The sequence below is a fragment of the Dendrobates tinctorius genome, unplaced genomic scaffold, assembly GCF_039654945.1.
Source record: "Dendrobates tinctorius isolate UK_male_01 unplaced genomic scaffold, ASM3965494v1 ptg000138l, whole genome shotgun sequence".
Lineage (NCBI taxonomy): Eukaryota > Metazoa > Chordata > Amphibia > Anura > Dendrobatidae > Dendrobates > Dendrobates tinctorius.
This window is the reverse complement of record NW_027361806.1, coordinates 1,788,125-1,814,702: the sequence shown is the minus strand read 5'-3', so window position 1 is coordinate 1,814,702 and position 26,578 is coordinate 1,788,125. Positions and strand designations below refer to the sequence as shown.

At 47.2% G+C, this 26,578-nt stretch overlaps 1 protein-coding gene across 1 annotated transcript in view; it reads right to left on the bottom strand.

Moving 5' to 3' along the window:
- Positions 1 to 286: 286 nt before the first annotated feature.
- Positions 287 to 26,578, bottom strand: part of STIL (STIL centriolar assembly protein) — a 52,957-nt gene continuing 26,665 nt past the window's right edge. Inside the window, exons 9-17 of the mRNA XM_073544371.1 lie at positions 16,688 to 16,835; positions 16,498 to 16,607; positions 16,276 to 16,390; positions 9,675 to 10,661; positions 8,147 to 8,300; positions 6,469 to 6,694; positions 5,064 to 5,211; positions 4,067 to 4,293; positions 287 to 2,184 (exon numbers count right to left, since the gene is read on the bottom strand). Of these exons, the coding sequence (XP_073400472.1) occupies positions 1,437 to 2,184; positions 4,067 to 4,293; positions 5,064 to 5,211; positions 6,469 to 6,694; positions 8,147 to 8,300; positions 9,675 to 10,661; positions 16,276 to 16,390; positions 16,498 to 16,607; positions 16,688 to 16,835 (2,863 nt within the window). The 3' untranslated portion in view covers positions 287 to 1,436. The remainder of the gene's footprint in view (positions 2,185 to 4,066; positions 4,294 to 5,063; positions 5,212 to 6,468; positions 6,695 to 8,146; positions 8,301 to 9,674; positions 10,662 to 16,275; positions 16,391 to 16,497; positions 16,608 to 16,687; positions 16,836 to 26,578) is intronic.

Below are 26,578 nucleotides of genomic sequence, written 5' to 3'. Positions count from 1 at the left end.
AATTTTAACATGCCTGATTCTTTCAGCTTATTCCACTTTCCAATGACACATGCACCAGCAGCACTGAGCGTATATGTGTATGGTGGCCAAGGGAAGACTAGGTGTAGTATTTAAGAACAGCCACCGTGCAGCGCTCAGAGTTGCATTGCTCCATATCCCATTTACACCAGTTGCTGCCAATCAGTGGGGGCACAATGTCTAGCACCCCCTTCGATCAGCTCATTTCTGCTCCTATGTATAGGTCAACAGGTTAGTCCCAGAAAGAATAAAAGGCTATAAATACAAGTACATTTGTGGTGGATTATATTAGATCAGCATAGACAGATAGGCATGTGGAGTCCAGTATTATATACACGGCACGTCTCAACACTACTGTATAAAATACCATTAAGTAATGTTCTTATTTGGTTTAAAAAATAAAATGTTAAAATTTCTCGACCTTTATTAAAAAATATAAAATATTTTCAAACAAAAAAAAAAAATTAAATATATATATATATATATATATATATATAACACAAAATTTAAATAAAACTTGGGACTCTAGTTACAAATAGATTTTAGCATTTGGATAAACAGCTTTCTCAGTCACACACACGAAAAACAAAGACACACCAAAAAGTACAAGTGCAAAATCTGAAAGGCGCCAAGTCATAAGTAACTGGAAACATTACGTGGTCGAGTGATGGACATGATCGGAGGACGTAAGCTGTCTACATGATGAAAGGACTGGATAAAAAGAGACCTGATCATCCAGTGATGGCTGTAAAACTCTAAGTCAAATTCATTATATATATTAGATATATATGTAAACATTTAAAACTGAATGCAATTTACATGTTATTAAACGCCGGAGAGGAGAGTGAGGAATTCTGACGTCACGGCTAAAATTGCCATCTAGTCGAAGATTGTTTCATGCCGGGGCTATGTCACAACATTATGAACGGTATTGTGATGGGCAGGGTACCACGACTGTGATAAGCAAGTCTGAAATATCCGGAACCAGGTGAATTTTTTACAACTTGCTTCTTACGGTCAAAATACCCTGCAACCCCATTCACCTGCAATTTAGTGGCGTCACAAAGTGGTCTGTGGACGTCAAAGACGCTCCAGCCTAAAATCCTTGTGACGCACCAAGGTCCCATGCGAGATCCTTTCCCAATATTTCTGCCACCGGTGGACTAGCTTTTTAATGTAGTTAACCCAAATACCAATAAGCACTGGATAGAGGAGGTTCCCCAGAGAACGATGCTTCATATCTGGTATCAATCTGTCCCATTATGTTCCAACAGGATTATGAAAGAGTAATCCGCTACCGAACGTTGGGTCAATCAATACAGTGAAGCCGTGTGCTCAGTGAATGGCTCCGTTCTGCAGGCCCTTTACTTCCATAGGAAGGAATATTTGCTGGACCAGTCCTGCTCCTGAGTAGTCGCTCAGAATAATTTTGGAAGCTGGCGAAGTCTATTGACATCCAAGATGTCTCCCGTTGAGCTGCCGGGGCCTTTTTTAATAGACTCCCTTGCAGTGAATAGCGGGGGGCTTCTTCCATTCTCCTTTTCGGGGTGTCTCTTTCCTGAGGAAAGTTTTGCTTTGTGATTAAGACCTTTTAAGAACGGCAGAGAGCTCTCCTCAGAACCGGATACCTCGTTAGTTGTGTTTCTTAAGGTATTTGCCTCCATGTTCTTAGCAGGATCTAAAATCTCCTTGTCTGAAAGTCTCCGGTGTGAATTAGGGCGAGACATAAACTCCAGAGTGCCGTCACTCAGGGACACATCGGGGGACAGTCTGCAGTTTCTATCACCCGTGTGGCGGCTTTCTAATGACGAGTCGGCCTCGTCGTCGCTGCTGTCGTTACTCTCGATCAGGTTATAACGCTTCAAGTACTTCTTAGTGGCGAAGGACATGTTGTTGAGAGAAATTACGCTCAGACCCGCCGTGCTCTTCTCCGGGTTCCCAGGAAGGAGATTGTGAAGAGAGGAGGAATCCGATGCTTTGTTTTTGCTTGCATGGTTCAGAGACAGCTGCGTCAGTTGAGACTCGCTCAGATACTTCAAGGCAATGGCGTTCGCTTCCATGCTCAGGTCAACTCCGTTAGGGATGAAGCCGCTTAAGCCGATATTAGTAAATGACATGTAGTTTAGTCTCGGGATGACCGCCTCCGGGCTGATGGAGGCAAGAACACTGCAGAGAGAAGAAGACAATGTAAGGAAAAGATACCATTATTTTAAGGGTCAGTGAGAAGCATGGCGCACACACTAGAAGCCCGATCTTTACGGTGTCAGGATCATCGTGTCAGTAATCTAAAGTATTGGGACTGTTCTCCGCAGCCCAGGCCGGTGTACGAGAGCAGAGAAAATAGGTGCTGGTCACATATACCATATATAGCGTGGGTAAAAAACATCCCAATAGTCCAGCAAGATTTATTTGGTATCCCCATATCCAATAAAGCCTAGATATAAAGATATACGAATATCTTTACCTAATTATATACCATAAATGCAATAAGGAAAAATCATAAAGCCAGGATTGCTGTTTTTAGGTCACTGCACCTTCCCCCAAAATGCACTAAAAAAGCCATTAAAATATTGTGAGTAAACTAAAATGGTATTGATAAAAACATCAGCTTGACACATAAAAAGGTAAGAAAAAAAAAAAAAAAAAAGCTCCAGCAATGGAAAAAGAAAAAAAAAAGTCACAGTTTAGGCAAAATTTTCCAAATTTTTCCCCACCATTACAATAAAAATATATACCGTATATAATTTTGGTATCATCTTAAATCATAACTGATGCGAGTAATCCTACAACAAAAAAAACACAAGCTCCCGTACAGCGGCAAATGACATGGCAGAGTTGGATTTATGGAATAAAAAGAAAAAAATGAAAGCGCATAAAAAAAACGTTTGGTGCATTTTGCTCAGTCTGTCTTAAAAATACTGAAAATGTCTTTATATGCCGTTGGGCAAATGTATGGAGTAATTAAATTTTAAAGAAAAAAAAGGCATGACACTTAAGTTTGATAAATAAAAAAAATGAGGTTTATGAGCGGGCGCAGACGTGAGAAAAAAAATTTGTTTTCCGATTTCATAAATCTCAGTTAATAATAATAATAATAATAATAATTAAAAAAAAAAAAAAGGCATGGTGTGAAAACCCATAATTTGGTGCAATATCAGGGCTGTGGAGTCGGTAAGCCAAACCTGTGACTCCGACTCCTCAATTTCCCTTACACCGACTCCGACTCCAACTCCGACTCCGACTCCCACACATATTGCTTATATTTAAGTGAAAAATTTATTGTAGTACAATGTGAACCTCAGACATTTAATCATTTTTATGATCCAATAATCAAGATATTTAGATAGAACAGAATATATATTGGTGTACTACCCGGTTTTCATTCTTTTTGGTACAGATACGATATGGATAGACAGATATGGATAAATGGATAGAGCAGATTTCTAATCTGCTTTTGCTATTGAAAACATTATCTATGAGCTCAAAAACCTTTCAGGTGATGCAGTTTTTTAAAAAGATGATCAGCTTTTGCAGCTGAAAAACGTATCCTCAAAAAACACAGGAAAAACGCTGTGTGTGAATGTAGCCTTAGATCAGGAATAGAACAGCCATTTATAGGACATTTCATAACTTTCCCAAACTCCTATGAAAAAATATTCAGCACATCCTGCATTGAATTACTGTACCCAATTTATTATATATTTTAGGAGTCGGAGTCGGTCCATTTTATACCGACTCCAACTCCGACTCCACCAAAATGAGCACCGACTCCGACTCCACGACTCCGACTCCACAGCCCTGTGCAATATGCTTTTTTTCTATCATAAACTACATCAAAATTAGAATGTGAGGAAGCTGCCTTAGATGAATCTCATCGCTGTGATCAGATAAGAGACACTACACGGCCATAGTCACACCACTGGCGGATGCACCGAATGCCTGTACGTAAAAGGGTCGACAAATCCGAAAAGAGGTATCTCAGTAAGCAAAAACAGCCGTTATCCAAGAACCAAACAAGGGCAGACGTTATACCGCGCTGCGACATTACCAGGCGTTATCCGAACTATCGGACTTGCTCGGCTTCGTGTCTGAGGTTTGTTGCTCCATGTTCACGCCTAGTGACCGCAGCTGCTTCATCGTGGCCTTCACTACGGTGTCAGTCTCCTTATGGCTGTTCCTAGCTGCTAGATTTTCACTGGGTTTCTCTGCGGGAGATTCACAGTCTCTGGACTCGCTCTCACTGGCTGAGCTCTTCAATAAATGGTTAACCTGACTCTGGAAATAAATTACGTAGAATTAACGTCAAAACAAGAGCGAGTGATCCGGTTTACAAGATCGACACTTCGGGTTACACTAAGGGTTAATCCCCGTAATAACTCATTATTGCATGTGGCTGTATGTACAGCTGCCAACACTCATCCCAAAGATTAGGGACATACAGGGCATTTATAGGCTGCTACATACATCTACAGCAAATACACAAGCCGACAGGGTGCCGAGGTATCTAGGCCGGACATCACAGAGGGTCAACGAAGAACCCCCTCCGACATGCTACGTGATCCTATTAAATGCCAGAGCGTGATATATAAAGCGTAATTTCTGCATTATTTAGTTAGGAGTCTTATGACATTATTGATAATTATGTAATGGCTGCATGATGTGTGTGAGTAATAAAACAACACAGTCATCTACAACCATGGGTTGCTAGTACGAGGAGAAATTTACTTTTGTGCATAAAAAAAGGTTCATAATGACGAAAAGGCCATGATTGGGGGGGGGGGGGGGGGGAAACAAAAACAGATATTACGGTAAATATCCCATCCAAATTAATGAGAACTCCCACCACAAGGATCCATCAGATCGTATATATCTATTACTTTAATATCTTTTTTTCTAAATTATGGTCTCCTCATTGTATATATAATATAAGGAGAGTGTGTTGTCTTACTATAATCATCAATACACGTACCAATAATTTACTGACAGAAGTTATAAGAAAAAAAAATATTAGAGTGTTTAAAAAAATAAATAAATAAAAACCTTACCAGTAAGTCTTTATAGAACTTTTCTGGGGGCAGACCTGGCTGGTCGGCACAATTTGGGTTCCCTGCGGTTCCCAGGCTGGCATTGCCCAACAATCTGTCGATATATTTTGGCTGAGGAGAGCAGGATTCCTTCCTTGTGCTGCAAACGCTGAAAGGAGAAAAATCAAAAAAGGGAGCAATTAATTCACTTTTCCTGACAAATAGACATTTACTTAAATATTCGGATAAAGAACTTGGATGGGAATTTTATAAATATTAAAAATGCAAAGTAATTGCAAAACTATTAGATACACACAAACACCTATTATTAAAAAGATAATTTATTTCAGCACAGTGGCTCAGTGGTTAGCCTGGAGTCCTGGGTTCGAATCCCACCAAGGACAACATCTGCAAGGAGTTTTTATGTTCTCCCCGTGTTTGCGTGGGTTTCCTCCTGGTACTCCGGTTTCCTCCCACACTCCAAAGACATACTGATAGGGAATTCAGATTGTGAGCCCCCATTGGGGACAGTGATGAAAATGTGTGCAAAACTGTAAAGCGCTGCAGAATATGTTAGCGCTATATAAAAATAAAGATTATTATTATTATTATTATTATTATTAGGATAATGGATGTGGATAATGCCACAATATAGAAAATACCCACACACACACACACAAAAAAAAGTGAACTGCTCCAAAATAACAAAGTATAAACAGGAGAATAACTTGGAGTATGAATGGCTAAAAAGATTTATTTTATGGATTACAAAACTTTATTAAATAGAAAATTATTATGTACAAAATGCAAAAAGACAGACAGAGATGTAACAAATTGCTGATAAAAGTGTACATACAGTATAAATAGATGTCAAAGTCTACCCACAGGGTACGTGTGGAGTTTCCAAACATGGTGACCAAAGTGGTCACGAAGTATCCACCATTGCATCAAATAAGTTTACTGACAAGTAAAAGGAGAGACCACCTTACCCATTACTGGAGTCAGCTAGGTTTGTTACCAGAAAAAACAAAAAAAAAAAAATGAAGTCCTCGACGCACATTTCACTCTTCAAGTCATTCACTTTCTCAAGGGGTGATTGACTGACATCTGATTATACGTACACTTTTTTAAATCATCGATTGTGAACTGTCTTTTTGAATTTTGTACATATTTTTCTTTTTAAAATCAAAAAAAGTTTTGTTATCAATAAAAAAAAACCTTTTTAACCAAATCAAACCCCACGTTTTTCTCCTCTAATTGCAAGAAAGTTGAACACTGCAGAAAAGTGAAGATGAAGGATGCAGCCATCAGCGCAGTTACCCAAATCTGGCGTCTGCACGGACAATGACTGAAAACAAGAGGACTGCCTGGGAGATGAGGAACTAGTTGTCCTACGATAGGAAGAGTCTCGGTGGAGGCTACTCACGGTGCTGGTGCGGCAGGAGAGGGGTCGCCGCAGTCTGTCAGCTGACTGCTTTCTGCAAAGCTATAGATGTCTACAGCCTGTAAGGAGGAAGCGATGGTGCTGCGGCTCGCATCTTGCTCATTGTTCACGGCGGCGCTCAGTTCTTTACAGAGGGCAGACTCATCCTGTTTGTCCATCGTCGTCTCTTCCTCAGGACATGGAGGAGGGCTCCAGTACAAGCTTGCACCTAGAAGGAGGGTAATACATACAGCCATGATCAGAGCGATATATAGAGAGGATACATAAGAGAACACTGGAGGCCGCCCCCACGTCAGATGGGGGCAGCAGGGATGGGGGTCTCATAAAAAAAGTTGCTGCAGTAATGGTAAGGAAAATCCACGGCGTATTCCAGCATCAGCTGGGTAGAGGAGGTGTAAATTTACCCTTAAAAAAAGAAGCTACCACAAAAAAAATTCTAAAAAAGTTATACACAGTATATATAAATACATTTAGAAGTATCTACCAGGTACATTGTTCAAGAGCGCCTATATTTACAAGCTGCATACTGATACTTTTAGTCCCCCCAGCAGCGAGCTGCCCTAGCCTGCTTTCATTCACAAAACTATATACGTTCTGCTGGCCTTATACTGCCCCCTGCTGGCCAGTTCACGTTACTTGTGTCAAAATCCCAAGAACAGCATAGATCTTTAGTTATTTTTTCCACACTTTCTTCAAAAAACTAGGGCAAATTTTAAAGCCTCACTAAGCGTTTAGTAATATAAATTGAGGAATCTGAGCGCTTGCCTCATCAATTCAGGACCCCAATTAAGATGGAAGCTGTGAATACTCTTCTGCCGCAGGTATGCTGTTGCTGCTGTCCCCCCAAAACTCAGACTGAAATATTTAGACATTTCATGAAGGGCACTCTCATCTGCCTGTCAGCATCGGCCGCCCGCTAAACACAAGAGAGGTATGAGAACGTACCTGTGCACACTGACACTGCATGTGCTCTCAACCCCTGAAGTGTACGCGCGAGGATGGAGATTGAGACGAGGTAGCGCCCCAAAGCGAGTTCCGTCAGTCACCATAAGGCCTGTTTCACACTTCCGTTTTTTCAAATCCGTCAAAATCCGTTGTTTTCCGTAAAAAAACGGATCCGCCATTTTTTGCAGGATCCGTTTTTTTTGTCCCATAGACTTCCATTACGGTTACCGCGGATCCGTCAAAAAAACGGATCCGTTTTTTTAAAAACGGATCCGTTGGCATCCGTTTCCGTCAAAAAAACGGAAACGGATCCGTTTGGCGGACACAAAAACGGAAGTGTGAAACAGGCCTAAGGGGATGTGTGGAGGATGATCGCTGATGAGCACTTGGCCACACCAACAGAGCACCAAAGCCACCACATTTACAGATCTAATAAAAACTATTTTCCATAAAAGGAAAACTAGTAACGTATCTACAGTTCATGTATGTTTCTTCTATATGAATTTCTAATTAGTTCAAAATAAAAAATCGTGTGTTTTTTTTTTTTTTTTTTCTTTTAAGATAATTGTGCCAAACCATTTTGTGGAATGTGGCGAGGACCATGACCCACCACAGATCAACATTGAAGAAATAGAAGTTTCCTTTTTATGCTTCTATTTTAACGTACAAACTCCTGCAATGACAGAACTATTGCAAAAACTAGTATAAATGGTACCTGTGCCAACGGCTATGCTGACGCTGTTTTTTCTCAAGTGCTCGGCTTCTTCTGTTTCTGTGGCTACGGATTCTGCCACCTTCTGTGTGGAAGACAAGGTCTGGGGAGAAGTAGCCTCCTTGGAATTACTCTGGGCTTCTAACAAGCGCTGAATCTGCAGGGCGGACACAAGACGACAGATTAGACAACCTTGCGCACAAGGTCATGATCACAAAAGAACAGTAAACATCGAAATGAGAGTAATCAAGAGATCTTAAGGTCTCCCCCTGCTCCACCCCAGTGAAGTAAATCTTGTAGAAACCCTGCACAGAACACAGGGTTACTCTGATCTGTTCCATTTTAAACTGTGGAACCATGACACGAGGGTCCTGTTGCAGTCATTTTCCTTACGGCCAGGCACATGAGGGTCCTGCTGCTGTCAGTTACCTTACGGCCAGACACATGAGGGTCCTGCTGCTGTCAGTTACCTTACGGCCAGACACATGAGGGTCCTGCTGCTGTCAGTTACCTTACGGCCAGACACGAGGGTCCTGCTGCAGTCACCTTACGGCCAGACACGAGGGTCCTGCTGCAGTCACCTTACGGCCAGACACGAGGGTCCTGCTGCAGTCACCTTACGGCCAGACACGAGGGTCCTGCTGCAGTCACCTTACGGCCAGACACGAGGGTCCTGCTGCAGTCACCTTACGGCCAGACACGAGGGTCCTGCTGCAGTCACCTTACGGCCAGACACGAGGGTCCTGCTGCAGTCACCTTACGGCCAGACACGAGGGTCCTGCTGCAGTCACCTTACGGCCAGACACGAGGGTCCTGCTGCAGTCACCTTACGGCCAGACACGAGGGTCCTGCTGCAGTCACCTTACGGCCAGACACGAGGGTCCTGCTGCAGTCACCTTACGGCCAGACACGAGGGTCCTGCTGCAGTCACCTTACGGCCAGACACGAGGGTCCTGCTGCAGTCACCTTACGGCCAGACACGAGGGTCCTGCTGCAGTCACCTTACGGCCAGACACGAGGGTCCTGCTGCAGTCACCTTACGGCCAGACACGAGGGTCCTGCTGCAGTCACCTTACGGCCAGACACGAGGGTCCTGCTGCAGTCACCTTACGGCCAGACACGAGGGTCCTGCTGCAGTCACCTTACGGCCAGACACGAGGGTCCTGCTGCAGTCACCTTACGGCCAGACACGAGGGTCCTGCTGCAGTCACCTTACGGCCAGACACGAGGGTCCTGCTGCAGTTACCTTACGGCCAGACACGAGGGTCCTGCTGCAGTTACCTTACGGCCAGACACGAGGGTCCTGCTGCAGTTACCTTACGGCCAGACACGAGGGTCCTGCTGCAGTTACCTTACGGCCAGACACGAGGGTCCTGCTGCAGTTACCTCACGGCCAGACACGAGGGTCCTGCTGCAGTCAGTTATTTTATGGCCAAACACATTGGGGTCCTGCTGCAATCAGTTACCTTATGGCCAGACACATGGCAGAAAAAGCGTTTCTGCACTAGTAGGTAAATCAACGTCAACTAACCTGAGCTTGAAGCAATTTCAGCTGCCTGTCCTGTTCGGCTAGGAGCCGGTAAGCTTCTGTAGACAATCCCAACATCCCGTTTGTTGCGGGCATCACTGGCGGTGTACTATGCTGGCAGGAATGAGGACTGCACACATTCGTTAGTAAAGAATCCCTCCTGCCTGGTGACATCACATTCTCTAGAGGCAACAGGCAGCCCCCTGTTCTGGAGGAGCCTTTTTGACAATTGTTGACACACACGGTATTGCAGCACACAGTCGGACAGCTCATGTTTGGGTAAGTGGGAGAATCTGATGAGCTCTCAGTACCACAATGGTTCATATAAGCGTTCATCACCGGCCAAGAACTTGCAGGATGACACTGAGTTGGGGCAATATTATGGCAACAGTTACAAACATTGCTTGGATGGCAAGGAGCATAGTTTGGAGTTTGCTGTGGCATTTCGGCAAGCTTCTTTGGTGGAAGAGGGAAAGTCACATTGTGGGAGGGAGTATGCAACAGGGGAGACTGCCTGGATAAAGGAGCAGATGGCAGCACGGGTTGCTCCTGGCACGATCCATTAATGTTACAGCTCAGATCAAGGTCGGCCGCACCTCTGACCTGATGAACCGAAGTGTCTGGGGAAGAGCCTGTACGAGGTGTGGACAGAGGAGACGAGGATGACGAGCAGGCAGAGTTTCTTCTCGTCGGCCCCTTGGTGTTCTGATGAGGGCTTCCTTTATCTGCTGCAGTTGGCCACACTTTTGATGCTTTTGTTACTTGGCTCTTTGCATTCTTATAGGGTAGGAGCGATGGTTTTGTAAAGTGTTCCTTCCCATGTGGGTTGTTATTTGGACACAATGCACTCGGCACCTGACTGATAGTTTTTGGTGTAGAGGAGAACGGTGGCACCTTCTTACTACTGATCTGCTGAACGCCAGCTCTTGGCTCTACAACACTCCCAAATACTAGAGACAGCTCCGGCACACTCGGGTGGATTTTAGTCGCCTGTAATGAGAATATATACACAATATCATATATATGAAGGTTTAACATATGCTTGAATACAACATAATTTACTTTGAATACAGTTGAACAGAAATTATCGAAATGCTGTATGCTGCAGGTAACCTCATTGTCATAGATGCAACCACCCCGAAAACAGTGGACTACGCTGATACATATAACAGTAGAAAAATGCTACCCATAACTACTAAGGAAGCTGTACAGGCAGCCATCACATCTAGGACCTCAACTATTTTACAGTTCCTGCTATAGGAGAAGTAATCATGCATACACCAGCACCCCCTAGTGGTAAGAATAAGACACAGCATGTTATATTGTTTTAGAGTGAATGACTATCAGAAGGATTTCAACCCCCTCCTCCCAAACCGATTACACGTGCATGTAGCGCTTTCAAAGACAAGCCAGTAATATCTTGACATGGCCAATCCATTCCTCCATTACTGAGAAATCAACGTTTACATTAACATGCAAATGAGGCTATGGTAGATCTGAAGCCTCTGTCACTCCAGCTCTATTCCCTGCCAGGCGCCACTTCCTCCTGCTTGAACAACAACCTCTATGCTGTGTGACTTCAGGCTAAGGAGCCTATCATTGGAGACAAATTCTTTTGGAGTTCCCACCAAAACACAAAGAAACTATTTCAAAGTGGAGGATCCTGTTTTCCGATTTTGCATGTCCTCCCTAAAGTGAGCAAAGCTATTGACCCTCCGCCAATCAGGCCCTTTGTGTTGGGCATAGGGCGAGTTACTGGACAGTTGGACTCCTTGCTCCATTATCCCAAAGAACCCCGCGTTTCCTCAAGGATTCTAGAGATTTTTTGGAACAATCTGCAGACGACACATGGCCAAGCGACTTCACATGGTTGACTTGAGACGTCATCGCTCTTTATACCTCAATACTCCATGACATTGCTATTAATGAGCACAAATTCCGTCTCGCTACATATAGGGATTAAGCCTCCGATTTACATTCTTACATTTTTGTTACGCAGTTTCTCATGACTTTTTTTTTTTTAAATTCGTTTATTAACCATAAAACATACACACATGAATACAGCCAAAGTGATACAGATGCATTTGTCCATATTGAGCTCATAAGTCCAAATATTGTCGCAGTGTTAATAAACCAGTTGGTAATATACATCTCAAAATGACACTATATATCTAATTATCCTATAACTACTACTAACTTTGCCAAACATATCTATGTAGTATTAAAGGGAATCTGTCATCAATTTTTTTGCCTATGAACTGGAGCCACTGGCATCAGGGGCTTATCTACAGCATTCTGTAATGCTATAGATAAGCCCCCAATGTTACCTGAAAAAGAAAAATGAGTTAGAATATACTCACCCAGGGGCGTTCTGGGTCTGTTTCAGGTCCGGAGGGATGGGAGCATTGCTCTAGAATCACTGCGTTGAGAAACATGTGATGGTGTCTCCGCAGTGTTGGATATTGATCTCCATGAGTTCATTAATCCTCATTTTTCACAGTCTTTTACTAGGCATTGCTCCTACTAGCCAGTTTCCTACTCTACACTGATGACGGGCAATACCCAAAAACAGCTGTCTGTGGATGGATACCATGTTTTGGCATAGGTGGTTTCCTTCATTGGAGACTGCCCTTCCCGTGGTTGTTCCTTCCCGATGAAAGACCTGGCTAGTCATTGCTTGCGTAGAGAAACGTGATGGTGTCTCCGCGGCTTGTGTTTTGCATGTTTTTACACATTTCCCATAAGGGATGGGAGCATTGCTCTAGAATCACTACGTTGAGAAACATGTGATGGTGTCTCCGCAGTGTTGGATGTTGATCTCCATGAGGTCATTCATCCTCATTTTTCACAGGTCCGGAGGGAGTCACGGTCCGGTGCCTCCCATCTTGCAGCGATGATGTCCTCTTCATTCCTGGCAGTCGCTGTCCAGGCTCACTGCTCTGCCCTGTTGAGGACAGAGCAGATTACTGCAGTGCGCAGGCGCCAGAAGAGTTCCAGCGCCTGCGCAATGCAGTAATCTGCAAGAGGTCATCGCTGCAAGTTGAGAGGCGCCAGACCGGACCGCGACTCCCTCCGGACCCAGAACGCCCCTGGGTGAGTATAATCGAACTCATTTTTCTTCTCTTTCAGGTAACATCGGGGGTTTATCTACAGCATTACAGAATGCGGTAGATAAGCCCCTTATGGTGGTGGCCGCAGCTGATAGGCAAAAAAAATGGATGACAGATTCCCTTTAATAACCATTTGATGCCCTAAGGTAACCTAAACTATTTTAACCATAGTATTTACGGTGGTACTGAACCACTACGCACTAGAATGGTGAGATGAGAGGAGTTCCACCTATCCCAAATTTTATCAAACTTCCCCGGACAGCCCCGGTTCTGATATAGCGTTCGTTCAAACAGTATAACTGAATTTACCAATTCAATCCATGCTCTGAGAGAAGGATGTGCACCACCCATCCAACGTAGTGCCAACATCTTCCTAGTCAGAAAAAGTGTCTCCCTCAAGAAAAGTCTAACAGTGTCCCCACATCTCCCCGTCCAACACCCCGAATAAACAGACCAGCGGGCAAGGGGGATCGGGATTTGTACTAGTGAAGTCAGTAACGATGTCACCTCACTCCAGTAGGAGAGGATAACAGGACAATTCCAAACCATATGAATAAAGTCTGCCTCCACTGAGTGGCATCTCAAACAATCCGAGGACTGGAGTCGACCCATCATGAAGAGGCGTGACTGGGTTAAATATGACTGGTGTATCATATATAATTGAATCATCTTATAATTGATCGATGGAGACACCCCAATCGAAGACTCAAGAACCTCCTCCCAATCCTCATCTTGAGCATCAGGAATAAGACCCTCCACCCCCATCAGCCCCTAACTTTTTTTCTTCTTCGATAATTATTTTTTTTTCTCCAATTTTTACAATGTAGGGGAGTATCCATGAGAGCTGAGTATACACCTCCATTGGCAAGTTTGGTAATGTCTTTCCGGGAAGGATACTCTCTACTGTAGTAATAATCCATTTGCCTCCCATTTGTTCTAGTATGGCAGATACATAGACGATTTGCTCTTCATTTGGACAGGCGATGTGTCTGGCATACCGGAATTTATACAAATACCTCAATCACTGTAATTTGTCTTTTACTTCTACTGTTCATTCTTCCAAGATTTCCTTCTTAGATCTACAATTGGAGGGTGTATGTGATAAATCTACTCTTACATCTACTTTTTCTTTATTCTTCATGCTCATAGTCATCCTAGGCAACAATCAAAGCAATTCCAGTAGAAAAATGTAAACGCATTAAGAGCAACTGCAGTGATAGCAACAAATTGGCCCAAGAATTAGAGCAGCTCCGTGACAAACTAGAAAAAAAAGGATGTTACCCTCCCTGGATTTCGGATAGGGCCTCTAATATTGTACAGCAAAAGAACAGACAGGATCTTAGAGCTAAATCCTGTGATAAAATACAAAGCCAGTTTAATCCTTACAGTGTATCACAATTCAACCAAATTAAAGGGGTATTCCCATCTTCAAGATCCTATACTAATATGTAGATGTAATAATAAGATTAGCAAACACCTCCAACTAGAAATGTAGTATAGTTCTCCTGATAACCTGTCGTTCATCTCATGTACAGGACACTGCAGTGGATTAGTTATATAGCACCGTGTACTTACAATTGCTCATTTTCTCTTCTACCTGGCCAATTCTTTTTTTCCATTAGGTCTATGGCATCACAAGATTAATAACGGACTAGCTGAATCCTTCTAGGCTCTATGTAGAAACAGGAGGTCAATTTTCTCTGCATGAGTCAGAAGTCACTGCAAAAGTCTCGGGAAGTGGGAGGAGTTGAAGAGTGGAATGATTCAAGCAGGGAACAGAGACGACTTTGTTTCTACATAGTAGAGAGAAAAGAGAACAAATATCTGGGTAGAAAGGCAAAATGAGCAATTGTAAGTACATAGTGCTGTATATTATGATAACTGCAATTTATTAGGAGGATAACAACTTTCATGCTCGCTTATTTAACTGATATGATTTGTTCCACCAGTTCACATCGTACTCTTTCCCCATACGTCTAAACATGTCGCCGCTCACCATGAATGAGGGTTAACACCATTCAGTGTACGAGGCATCGGGAGTTAAAAAAAAAAAAAAAAAAAAATCACCTAGAGGAGGAAACATCAGAAGACGCCTCCTAACACGTCAGGGGTTCCGGATATACAACCACTTGCCATCCTGACGGTCTCAAAATGCGCAAAGACATTAATGTTACATTATTAATACTCTAATTTTTTTGTGTGCGATTTATTTTACACCTTTGGCATACATTTTCCATTTGTGCGTTTATGCCTTTACCACGGTATCTGTATGGACATACTCACTGGCTATAACCATGTATACAGATTTTAAGGGTTATATTGTTACATAACTCAGACAAAGTGCATTCGAAACACGTTGCCTTGTTGGAATCTGTTTTAATCTTGAATTTTATTTTTTTTATTTTTTTTTACAGAGCTGGAATTCACACCTTTTTACGTGCTATGTACTGCCAGTCTGACCGCTGATGCAAGGTTATCATTGCAGGACAGGTAGGGACCACCAGCACTTTAATTTGCAGGGTCTGATTAGGCTTTTTTTTTTATATATACTACCGTATATACTCGAATATAAGCCGAGATTTTCAGCCCAATTTTTTGGGCTGAAAGTCCCCCTCTTGGCTTATATTCGAGTCATATACACCATGGGGTCGGAGGGTGAGGGGGGGCGGGGGTGTCAGGTCATACTTACCCGTCCTGACGCTGTCTCTTGAGCCCCCAGCTTCTCCGCGTTCTCTCTTTCTGCCTTCAGCGGTCACGTGGTGCCGCTCATTAAAACTCATGAATATGTGCATATTCATGAGCTTTAATGAGCAGTATCACATGACCGCTGAACGCAGGAAGAGAGAACACGGAGAAGCTGGGGGCTCAAGAGACAACGTCAGGACGGGTAAGTGTAGCGATACTCACCTGTCCTGCGTCCATGGCTGCTTGCTGCTGTCATCGGTCAGTGACTTCAGACAGCAGAGGGCGCGGTGACGTGGTTAGTGCACGCCGCGCCCCCTGCAGTCTGAACGTCACTGACCGATGACGTGCAGATAGTGGTGAGCAGCCATGGACGCAGGACAGGTGAGCAGTGACACCGGCACCTGACACCCAGCGACGGAGAGGTGAGAATGTCATCTTTTTTATTTTTACATGCAGCAGCACATGGGGGAACAATCTAAGGAGCTTCTTATGGGGGCAGCATATGGGGGAACAATCTATGGAGCATTTCCCACCCTAGGCTTATACTCGAGTCAATAAGTTTTCCCAGTTTTTTGTGGCAAAATTAAGGGGGGGGTCGGCTTATACTCGAGTATATACGGTACTTCATATCAATAGACTATGTGGGAAAAAAAAAAAAAAAAGAACATCCAACTTCTTTACAGTTTTCCAATGTTCACTTCAGGGCAGGCACCATCTCTCCAGAAGATAAACATAAGAGATGAAGGGTTGGATGTTACACAATCTTTAGTTTTGAAACATCTTTATTACATGGGCATCACTGCTTTTACCTGCTGAAAGGATGGGTGAGGGCGAGGAGAAGGCCTAGGAGAAAAATCCTCATCTTCTACGCCAGAATCATGGTCGCTCACAGATAATTTACTGGGAGACGTGTTTGGTTTTAATCTAAAAAGGATGTAAATAAGTGAATGAGGAACCAGAATATCCATCCCATGGGCATCAGACAGAAAGCGAATATTAATCAATAAACTAAAGCACGTAAACAAACTCACACAGCCGTGGACATAGTCTTGGAGACCTCATTAAACAGGTAAGCTTCTGCATTCTGGGTCTCAGTGGAAAGCTCAAACTGAAGGTGCGACTGCTTTGAAGCTTCCACATTCTGAAAATAATAATGTTAATAAAAAATTCCCTCTCCTAAAGCCTTGTAATGGGACTTATTCATTGTAAGTGGCCACTTACTTTAAAGAGATGTAATGCATCTTCACATGTCAGCAACTGAAAGCCGAGCGGCACGTGGCCAATACACGGAAGGCACTCGTAGTATTCTGGCTCCTTGTGGGTGAGCGAATACAGGACTATGAGGAAACTGCCAGACTCGGAAAGTACCCTAGGAGGGGAAAATGATAACAGGATATTTGGGTTGCTTACCGTAAAATCTGTTTCTCGGAGCCTTCATTGGGGGACACAGAGACCATGGGTGTATGCTGCTGCCACTAGGAGGCTGACACTATGCACAAAAAAAGGTTAGCTCCTCCTCCGCAGTGTACACCCCACCGACCGGCAGGGAATTCCTCAGTTAGTGAGAAAGCAGTAGGAGAAGTAACAGAATAGATTGGTTGATTGTTCTGTTTTCAAACAACTCAACTGTAACCAAAGTAAGAACAGGAGCTGTAGAACATGGGAGGGTGCTGTGTCCCCCCAATGAAGGCTCTGAGAAACAGATTTTACGGTAAGCAACCCAAAAATCCTGTTTTCTCGTTCGCCTTATTGGGGGACACAGAGACCATGGGACGTCCCAAAGCAGTCCCTGGGGTGGGAACAAACTTCCATCAGGCCAGTGGACTCACCACCGCTGCCTGCAGGATCCTTCTACCTAGGCTGGCGTCCGCCGAAGCGTAGGTGTGGACCTTGTAGAATTTCACAAACGTGTGAACCGAAGACCAGGTTGCAGCTTTGCAAAGCTGCAGCGCGGAGGCTCTGTGGCGTACCGCCCAGGAGGCACCCACTGCCTGGGTAGAGTGCGCTCTGATCCCCAGAGGGGCCACTCGATGCTTAACCCGGTAGGCCTCCAAAATTGCCGATCTGATCCAGCGAGCAATAGTAGCTTTGGAAGCCAGGTGACCTTTCCGCGCCCCATCTGGAATGACGAAAAGAGAGTCTGTCTTTCGCACGGAAGTCGTCCTAGACAGACAGACTCTCATTGCCCTGACCAGATCCAGCTTGTTCAGGGACCGCTCCCGAGGGTGAGCTGGACTCGGACAGAAGGACGGCAGAACAATATCCTCATTGAGGTGAAAGGAGGACACCACCTTTGGAAGAAAAGAGGGCGGAGGCCGCAGAACTACCTTGTCCTGGTGAAGTACCAAGAAAGGAGAGAAGCAAGAAAGAGCCGCCAATTCTGACACGCGCCGGATGGAAGTGATGGCCACCAGAAAAGCTACCTTCCAAGAAAGGAGAGAAAGGGAAACATCCCTGAGAGGTTCAAAAGGAGAACCTTGCAGAACCTCAAGAACCAGATTAAGATCCCATGGATCCACGGGCGCTCGATACGGAGGAGCCGTGTGAGCCACGCCCTGAAGAAAGGTTTTGACCTGAGGGCGGGAGGCCAACGTCTTCTGAAACAAAATGGACAGCGCCGAAACTTGACCTTTCAAGGAACTGAAAGCAAGCCCCGCATCCAGCCCTGCCTGAAGAAACGCCAGAACGGAAGGGAGCGAAAAGCACATGGGTGCGATGCTATTGGCCTCACACCAAGTGAAATAGGCCTTCCAAGTACGGTAGTAAATTTTGGAAGATGATGGCTTCCTGGCTCGGATCATGGTATGAATTACTCGACCGGAGAATCCTGCTCGTTTCAAAACCTCGGTCTCAACAGCCACGCCGTTAAATTGAGCGGCCGATAATTGGGGTGGCAAATCGGGCCTTGAGACAGCAGATCTGCCCTGTCTGGAAGCTTCCAGGGGGCGTCCGCGAGAAGGTTGACAATGTCCGCGAACCAAGACCTTCTGGGCCAATTCGGGGCGATGAGAATGACTGGAATTCCTTCTGCTTTGATCTTCTTCAACAGCTTGGGAAGAAGAGGCAGGGGAGGAAACAGGTAGGGGAGCTCGAACTGCGACCAAAGAATGGCCTGGGCGTCGGCGCCCACTGCGAGAGGATCTCGAGCCCTGGATACAAACTGTGGGACTTTCCTGTTGAGGCGAGAAGCTAGCAGATCTACGTCCGGGGCTCCCCAACGACGGCAGAGTTGAAGAAATACCTCTGAATGTAGGGACCACTCTCCTGCCGCGAGACCCTCGTGGCTGAGAAAATCGGCGGCCCAGTTGTCTACGCCGGGAACGTGTACCGCGGAGATTGTCGGTACCGAAATCTCTGCCCACTGAAGGATCTTTGACACTTCTGCCAGGGCTGAGACACTCCGTGTCCCTCCTTGACGGTTGACATATGCCACCGCTGTGGCATTGTCTGTCTGAATCCGGACAGGCAGGCCCCTGAGGAGTCTCTCCCAGTGGACGAGAGCCAGATGGATCGCTCGTATCTCTAGGACGTTGATCGGCAGAGCAGATTCTTGAGTCGACCAACGACCCTGAACAGTGTGATTGCGGAACACTGCACCCCAGCCGAGGAGGCTGGCATCCGTTGTTACAATCTACCAGTGAACAGGAAGAAAAGACCACCCCAAGAGGATGAGAGGTGACGTCAACCACCAGTTGAGTGACCGCTTGATCCGGCATGAAAGGCAAACAGGGCGATCCAGGGACAGAGCCGACCTGTTCCACCTCGACAGAATGGCCTGTTGGAGAGGCCTGGCGTGAAATTGGGCAAAGGGAACTGCCTCTATCGCCGCCACCATCTTTCCCAGGACCCGCATAGCTGTACGGAGGGACGGAAATCGTGTGGTCTGCAGCGATCGTACATCCTGCTGCTGGGAGAGAATCTTCTCTTGTGGGAGAAAGACCCTTGACCGACGAGTGTCGAACAGTAGGCCCAGAAACACAAGACGTTGAGTAGGGACCAGACAGGACTTTTTCCTGTTGACGATCCACCCGAAATTGGAAAGAGTGTCTAGGACGATCACCAAACAGACGTGCCTGTAGGAAAGCAGGAGCTTTGATCAGAATATCGTCGAGGTACGGAAAAAGAAAGACCTCTGATCCTCAACAAGGCCATCAAAGCAGCCATGATCTTCGTGAAGACTCTGGGAGCGTTGGCGAGACCGAAGGGCAGCGCGACGAACTGGTAATGTTCCTGGCGAACCGCAAAATGTAGGAACTTCTGATGTCCAGAGAATATGGGAACATGTAGATAGGCATCTTGGATGTCTATCGAACACATGAATTCCTGCTCCTCCATGGAAGCGATTACCGAACGAACCGACTCCATCCGGAAGTGGCGAAGGCGAACTCTCTTGTTGAGCAGCTTGAGATCCAAGATGGGTCGGACCGCCCCGTCTTTTTTCGGCACGACAAACAGGTTTGAATAAAACCCTGTAAACGGCTCCGATTCGGGAACGGGCACAAACACCCCGGAACTGAGGAGAGAGTCGATGGCCGTAAAGAACCCCGGGATCAAAGCTGGATCTTTTGGAGGACGGGATTCGAAGAAACGATCCCGTGAAAGAGACGAACTCTATCTGAGGCCAGCCAGACGTCCTTGAAGAACAGGAGTCGACCTCCCAATATGAAGGGACCCTCGGGAGTCCGAGGATAGTCATGCTGATGTGGACCGTCCAGATCCGGATCTGGATGGTCTGCCCTGCGAAGAGTGGGAGCGCCAGGAGGGAGTGGGTCTGAAGGAAACTTTCTTCCTATCTTGGCATGCCTGCGGTCTTTGTTGGTTGGAGGAGGTCTCCGCCGTTTCAAACGGCGGTAAGCCCGAAAGGGTCGAAACTGACGCCTTATTAGGGGTCTGCGAGGCTTGGACTGAGGCAGGAGAGAACTCGTGCCTCCGGTGGCGTCCTTAATAATCTGGTCCAATTGGGATCCAAAGAGGCGCCCTCCCTGAAAAGGGAGATTAGTAAGAGACTTTTTAGAAGACAGGTCCGCCTGCCAGACCTTGAGCCAAATTGTACGTCGGATTGCCACAACGTTACTTGACGTCTGAACTGCGCAGGATGCGGCATCCAAAGAAGCAGAAAGCAGATAATCCCCCGCATGGGAAATCTGATTGGCGAAATCGGCCAATCGATCTGGTGGTGCTTTCTCTAGGATGCCCTGACGAAGATCCTCTGCCCAAGTGGCTATGGCCTTTGCTGCCCAAGAGGAGGCAAAAATTGGGCATACCGCCGTCGAAGCCGCTTCGAAGGCAGACTTCGCCAGGGATTCTGTAATCCTATCATTAGAATCCTTCAGAGACGCCACGCCTGACAGCGGGAGAACCGTGTTATTAGAAAGCCTGGACACGGGCGGATCGATCGAGGGGGAAGCAGACCAGTTGTCCGTGAGCTCTTTAGCAAACGGGTACAGAACGCCGAGACGCTTTCCTCGTTGAAAGCGTCTGGTCGGATCTCCTCTTTCCCTGGTAAAAATCTTTCCAAACTCGGAATGTAAAGGGAATACCCTAGAGGGTGTTTCCTCCCGTCTGAACGAAACCTCCTGATCTGAGGATTTCGCAGGGGGGTCAGCAATGTCAAAGGTCTGATGGATCGCTGCAATGAGGTTCTGCACAGTAACCCTCATGATCGCATCCTGGTCCGAATCCAGCTCTAAGATCCCCTCAGATGACCTGTCCGAGAGCGCCTCACCTGACTCGGGTGAGGAGGCCCGGGAGGGAGGCTGCCGAGGACTATGTGGAGACATGGGGCGAGGAGAGGATTCCGGCTGGAGATCCTGCTTGTGTCTTTTGCGACTAACGCTGGCCGACTCAGATGGAACCTCTTGAGGCCTGCTGGACCCTGTAGAGGTGTCCAGGGGCAACTTATCCAGAACGGCTACCAGGGACTGAGACACCCTGGTGAGGTCTGCCACTGACTGTGATAGAGACGAGGCCCAGCCGGGCATGGGGGGGGGGTTCACTCTCGCCTGGGGCCCTAGATGGCTCCTGGGCGGCGTCAGGTTGAATAGGATTGCTACAATCCAGGCAGAGGGAAGTGGACTGACCAGAGGGAAGTTTGCGATTGCAGGAAGAGCATGCAAAGAACTTGACAAGAGTGCAGGGGGGAGCCGTAGAGCGGTTACGGTCAGATTTGGAGTTAGACATAGTGAAAATCTGAGGGACAGACGGAAGGTTGGGGGGACAGGGTGCAGAGAAGGGTGTCAGCCTGCAGATGCAGAGCTACTCACGGTCCGGTGACCCCAGAGACGAAGGTATCCACCTCTCTGCAGATGCAGGTCAGAGGAATGTCCGGCGGACAGGCCCAGGGAGCGATATCTGGCTGACAGGGGCGTCCGGCTGTGCGGCTGCAAAGATGGCGACCGCCTGAAGGAATCAGGGAAAACGCGCTCCCAGGGGAAGGCGGGCGGAGCTAACCGCCTGCTGAATCCGGCACCGCCCCTGGCCAGGAACAGGCTAAGAAGGGCGGTGGGAGGGCCTGGAACGGGCGGGAGAGAAGCCCGCTTAGTAGACAGGGGCGGGGGGCGTGGCCGCGATACCGGAGTAGGACCAAACTGAAGCCGGGGCCTAAATTACTCGCGGCAGCCACCTGTCAGCACGGGGTCGGCACGGAGGTGCCGCAATGCGAGCGCCGCCGCGAGAGGACCCTGGGATACCCGATCGGAGTGTCGGGGGAGAAGAGGACGGTGAAGGGGCTGGCTGTAGGAGCAGGATGGGCGCAGGAGATCGCAGCGCCACCGCATCCCTGCTCCAGGGAAGACGTTGCGAATGCGCCCTCGGGGAGGAATGCTGCTGGCCAAAGGGTCCCCATACTTACCCGTCCCGGGAAAGTACCTGTACATGAAGAGTCTGCGTCTCAACCAACCGACAGGCTCTGGTAGGCGAGTGGGTGGGAGACTGGCGACGAGGACCCTCTGGATCGCTGACACATCTTCGTGTTGGCGTCCGCCTGGAAGGCTGGTGGTCCTGCTACGGAGAACTGTGAGGATACGGGGTGGCAGTACACGTCGTACTCACAGACTCCTTGTGGGAGTACAGATGTGACCATTCACACTGTATCCCTCCGGGAAAACCTGAAAAGGAACGACGCACATCGAGGTAGATATGGGTCTAATTAAAGACCCGTGTTCACCTCCTACTGACACTAAGCTAAACTGAGGAATTCCCTGCCGGTCGGTGGGGTGTACACTGCGGAGGAGGAGCTAACCTTTTTTTGTGCATAGTGTCAGCCTCCTAGTGGCAGCAGCATACACCCATGGTCTCTGTGTCCCCCAATAAGGCGAACGAGAAAAGTATATTTATCACATAGCATGCAATATAGAACAAGTAAACAGGTTAAGGAGGTCCGATCAACAGACTTAGAGTGGGCACAAAGTGAAAGTTCATCCTTGTGATGACCCAGCTACGATCGATATTAAGGGAAGCCGGATCATTCACATTGCAACCACAAGGATGAAACTATGGCCGTTCTGGTGGCTCCCTGCTCTGCCACATATTTTACAAAGTACTATAACCAAAGGTGCTGAAAACAAGAATCCCTGTCATATACATCGGGACACCACTCCTGTTGGCACGTTCAGTTAATCACTGGGGGTTTCAATAGCTGGACCCCCATGGTGATCAGTTAATTGTGATAGGAAAGAAAATCCAGCACTGGATATAGACAAGTAACAACCAGTACTTTGATCCATGTTGAGTGCTAGATTTCTTACCGCATAACCGGGTCATCTCATATTCCTCGAGAGGAGTGAACTACGCAATAGCAATGAGCTGAAAAAAACAGGATTTTTGAGTTGCTTACCGTAAAATCTGTTTCTCGGAGCCTTCATTGGGGGACACAGAAACCATGGGGTGTATGCTGCTTCCACTAGGAGGCTGACACTATGCAAATAAAAAAAGTTAGCTCCTCCTCCGCAGTATACACCTCACCAACAGGAAGATATCCAGTTAGTGAGAAAGCAGTAGGAGAAACAACAGAATAGAGAACAAACAGACAACTCAAGTGTAATCATAAGACACATTGCAAATAACAGGAGTTTCAGAACATGGGAGGGTGCTGTGTCCCCCAATGAAGGCTCCGAGAAACAGATTTTACGGTAAGCAACCCAAAAATCCTGTTTTCTCTATCGCTTCATTGGGGGACACAAACCATGGGACGTCCCAAAGCAGTCCCTGGGGAGGGAAAGCAAATTTCCATCAGGTCAGCGGACTCACCACCGCTGCCTGCAGGATCCTTCTACCTAGGCTGGCATCCGCCGAAGCGTAGGTGTGGCCCCTGTAGAATTTCACAAACGTGTGAACAGAAGACCAGGTTGCAGCTTTGCAAAGCTGCAACGCGGAAGCTCTGTGGTGCACCACCAAGGAGGCACCCACTGCCCGGGGAGAGTGAGCTCTAATTCCAGGAGGGACCACTCGATGCTTGACCCGGTAGGCTTCCAAATTTGCCGATCTGAGCCAGCGAGCAATAGTAGCATTGGAGGCCGGCTGACCTTTCCGCGCACCATCTGGAATGACGAAGAGAGAGTCTGTCTTCCGCAAGGGATTCGTCCTAGCGAGGTAGACTTTCATCGCCCTTACCAGGTCTAGCTTGTTCAAGAAGCGTTGAAGAGGATGAGTTGGACCCGGACAAAAGGACGGGAGAACAACATTCTCACACAGGTGGAAAGTGGACACCACCTTAGGAAGGAAAGAGGGCGGAGGCCACAGGACCACCTTATCCTGGTGGAGTACCAAGAAAGGGGAGTGACAAGAAAGGGCCGCCAATTCCGACACGCGCCGGATGGAGGTGATGGCCACCAAGAACGCTACTTTCCAGGAGAGAAGGGATAGGAAAAACTTCCCTGAGAGGTTGGAAGGTTGGACCTTGCAGAACCTCGAGAACCATATTAAGATCCCATGGATCCACAGTCGCGCGGTACGGAGGTGCCGCATGAGCCACTCCCTGAAGAAAGGTCTTGACCTGCGGAAGGCAGGCCAACATCTTCTGGAACAGAATGGAAAGCGCAGAGACTTGACCTTTTAAAGAGCTGAGGGCAAGGCCCGTATCAATGCCTGTCTGGAGGAACGCCAGGACAGAAGGGAGTGAAAAGGACATGGGCGGACTGTCATTGGCCTCGCACCAAGTGAAATAGGCCTTCCACGTACGATAATAAATTTTGGAAGACGAAGGCTTTCTAGCTCGGATCATGGTGTGAATAACTGGATCTGAAAAACCTGACCGTTTCAGAACCGCGGTCTCAACAGCCACGCCGTTAAATTGAGCGGCCGAGAATTGGGGTGGCAAATCGGACCCTGAGACAGCAGATCTGCTCTGTCTGGAAGCTTCCAGGGGGCGTCCGTGAGCAGGTTGAAGATGTCCGCGAACCAAGATCTTCTGGGCCAATCCGGAGCGATGATGACTGGGACCCCTACCGCCTTGATTTTCTTCAACAGCTTGGGAAGAAGAGGAAGGGGAGGGAACAGGTAGGGGAGCTTGAACTGAGACCAGGGAGTGGTCAGAGCATTGGCGCCCACTGCAAGAGGATCTCGGACCCTGGATACGAACTGTGGGACCTTCCCGTTCAGGGTAGTCGCCAGCAGATGTACGTCCGGAGTCTATAAACGACGGCAAAACTGATGAAAGACGCCCGGATGCAAGGACCACTCTCCCGCTGCGAGACCCTCGCGGCCGAGAAAATCGGCGGCCCAGTTGTCCATGCCACGAATGTGCACCGCAGAAATCGATGGGACGGATACCTGTGCCCAGTGAAGAATCTTGGACATTACCGCTAGCTGAGGAACTTCGTGTCCCCCCCTTGGTGATAGACATATGCCACCGCTGTGGCATTGTCTGTCTGAATTCGGATTGCGGACCGCTGAGGTGCCTTTCCCAGTGAATGAGAGATAGATAAATCGCCCTTATCTCGAGGACGTTGATGGGCAGGGTTGTCTTGAGTCGACCACTGACTCTGAACAGTGTGATTGCGAAACACTGCACCCCAGCCGAGAGGACTGGCATCCATTGTCACAAACTGCTTGTGAATCGGGAGGAATGACCTGCCCAGAGAAATGAGAGGTGACGTCAGCCCCCAATTGAGGGATTGTTTGACCCGGGGCGAAAGGAGAATTGGCCGATCTAGGGAAAGGACAGACCTGTTCCACAGAGACAGGATGATCTGTTGAAGCGGTGTTGGGTGAAATTCGGCAAAGGGAACCGCTTCGGCCGTCGGCACCATCTTTCCTAAGACTTTCATGGCTGACCGGAGAGATGGAGGCCGTGTGCTCTGCAGTGATCGTACATCTCGCCGCAGAGATATCATCTTTTCTTGTGGAAGAAAAATTCTCGATTGACTAGAAGCACAAGACATTGTGTCGGAACAAGGCAGGACTTCTTTTTTGTTGACAAGCCACCCGAAATTGGACAGGGTGTCGGAAACGATGGTATGACTTTGGCGAGACTGGTGAAAAGACAGAGCTTTGATCAGAATGTCGTCGAGGTACGGAAAGAGGACGAGACCTCTGATCTTTAACAAGACCATCAACGCCGCTATGATCTTTGTAAATACTCTGGGTACGGTGGCGAGACCGAACGGCAGGGTGACAAACTGGTAGTGGTCCAGGTGAATCGCGAAACGCAGGGATCTCTGATGCCCGGAAAAGATGGGAACATGCAGAAGGGCATCTTGAATGTCTATTGAGCACATGAATTACTGCGCTTCCAAGGAAGCGATTACTGAACGAAGAGATTCTATCCTGAAATGTCATAGGCGGACTCTGTTGTTCAGTAACTTGAGGTCCAGGATGGCTGGACCGCGCCGCCATTTTTTCAGTACTACAAACATGTTTGAATAAAACCATGTGAAATATTCTGACTCGGGAATGGGCACGATCACCCCGGAACTAAGGAGGGAGGCGATGGATGCAAAGAAAACCCGGAACTAAGGTAGGGTCCGGGGCCAAGAAGCGAACTTGATCTTGTATCCTGAGGATACAACCTCCCTGACCCAAGAGTCTTCAATTGAGGCAAGCCAGAACTCTTGAGAAGAAAAAGGAGTTGACCGCCCAGTTGGGAAGGCGCCTTGGGTTTCGTTGATAGTCATG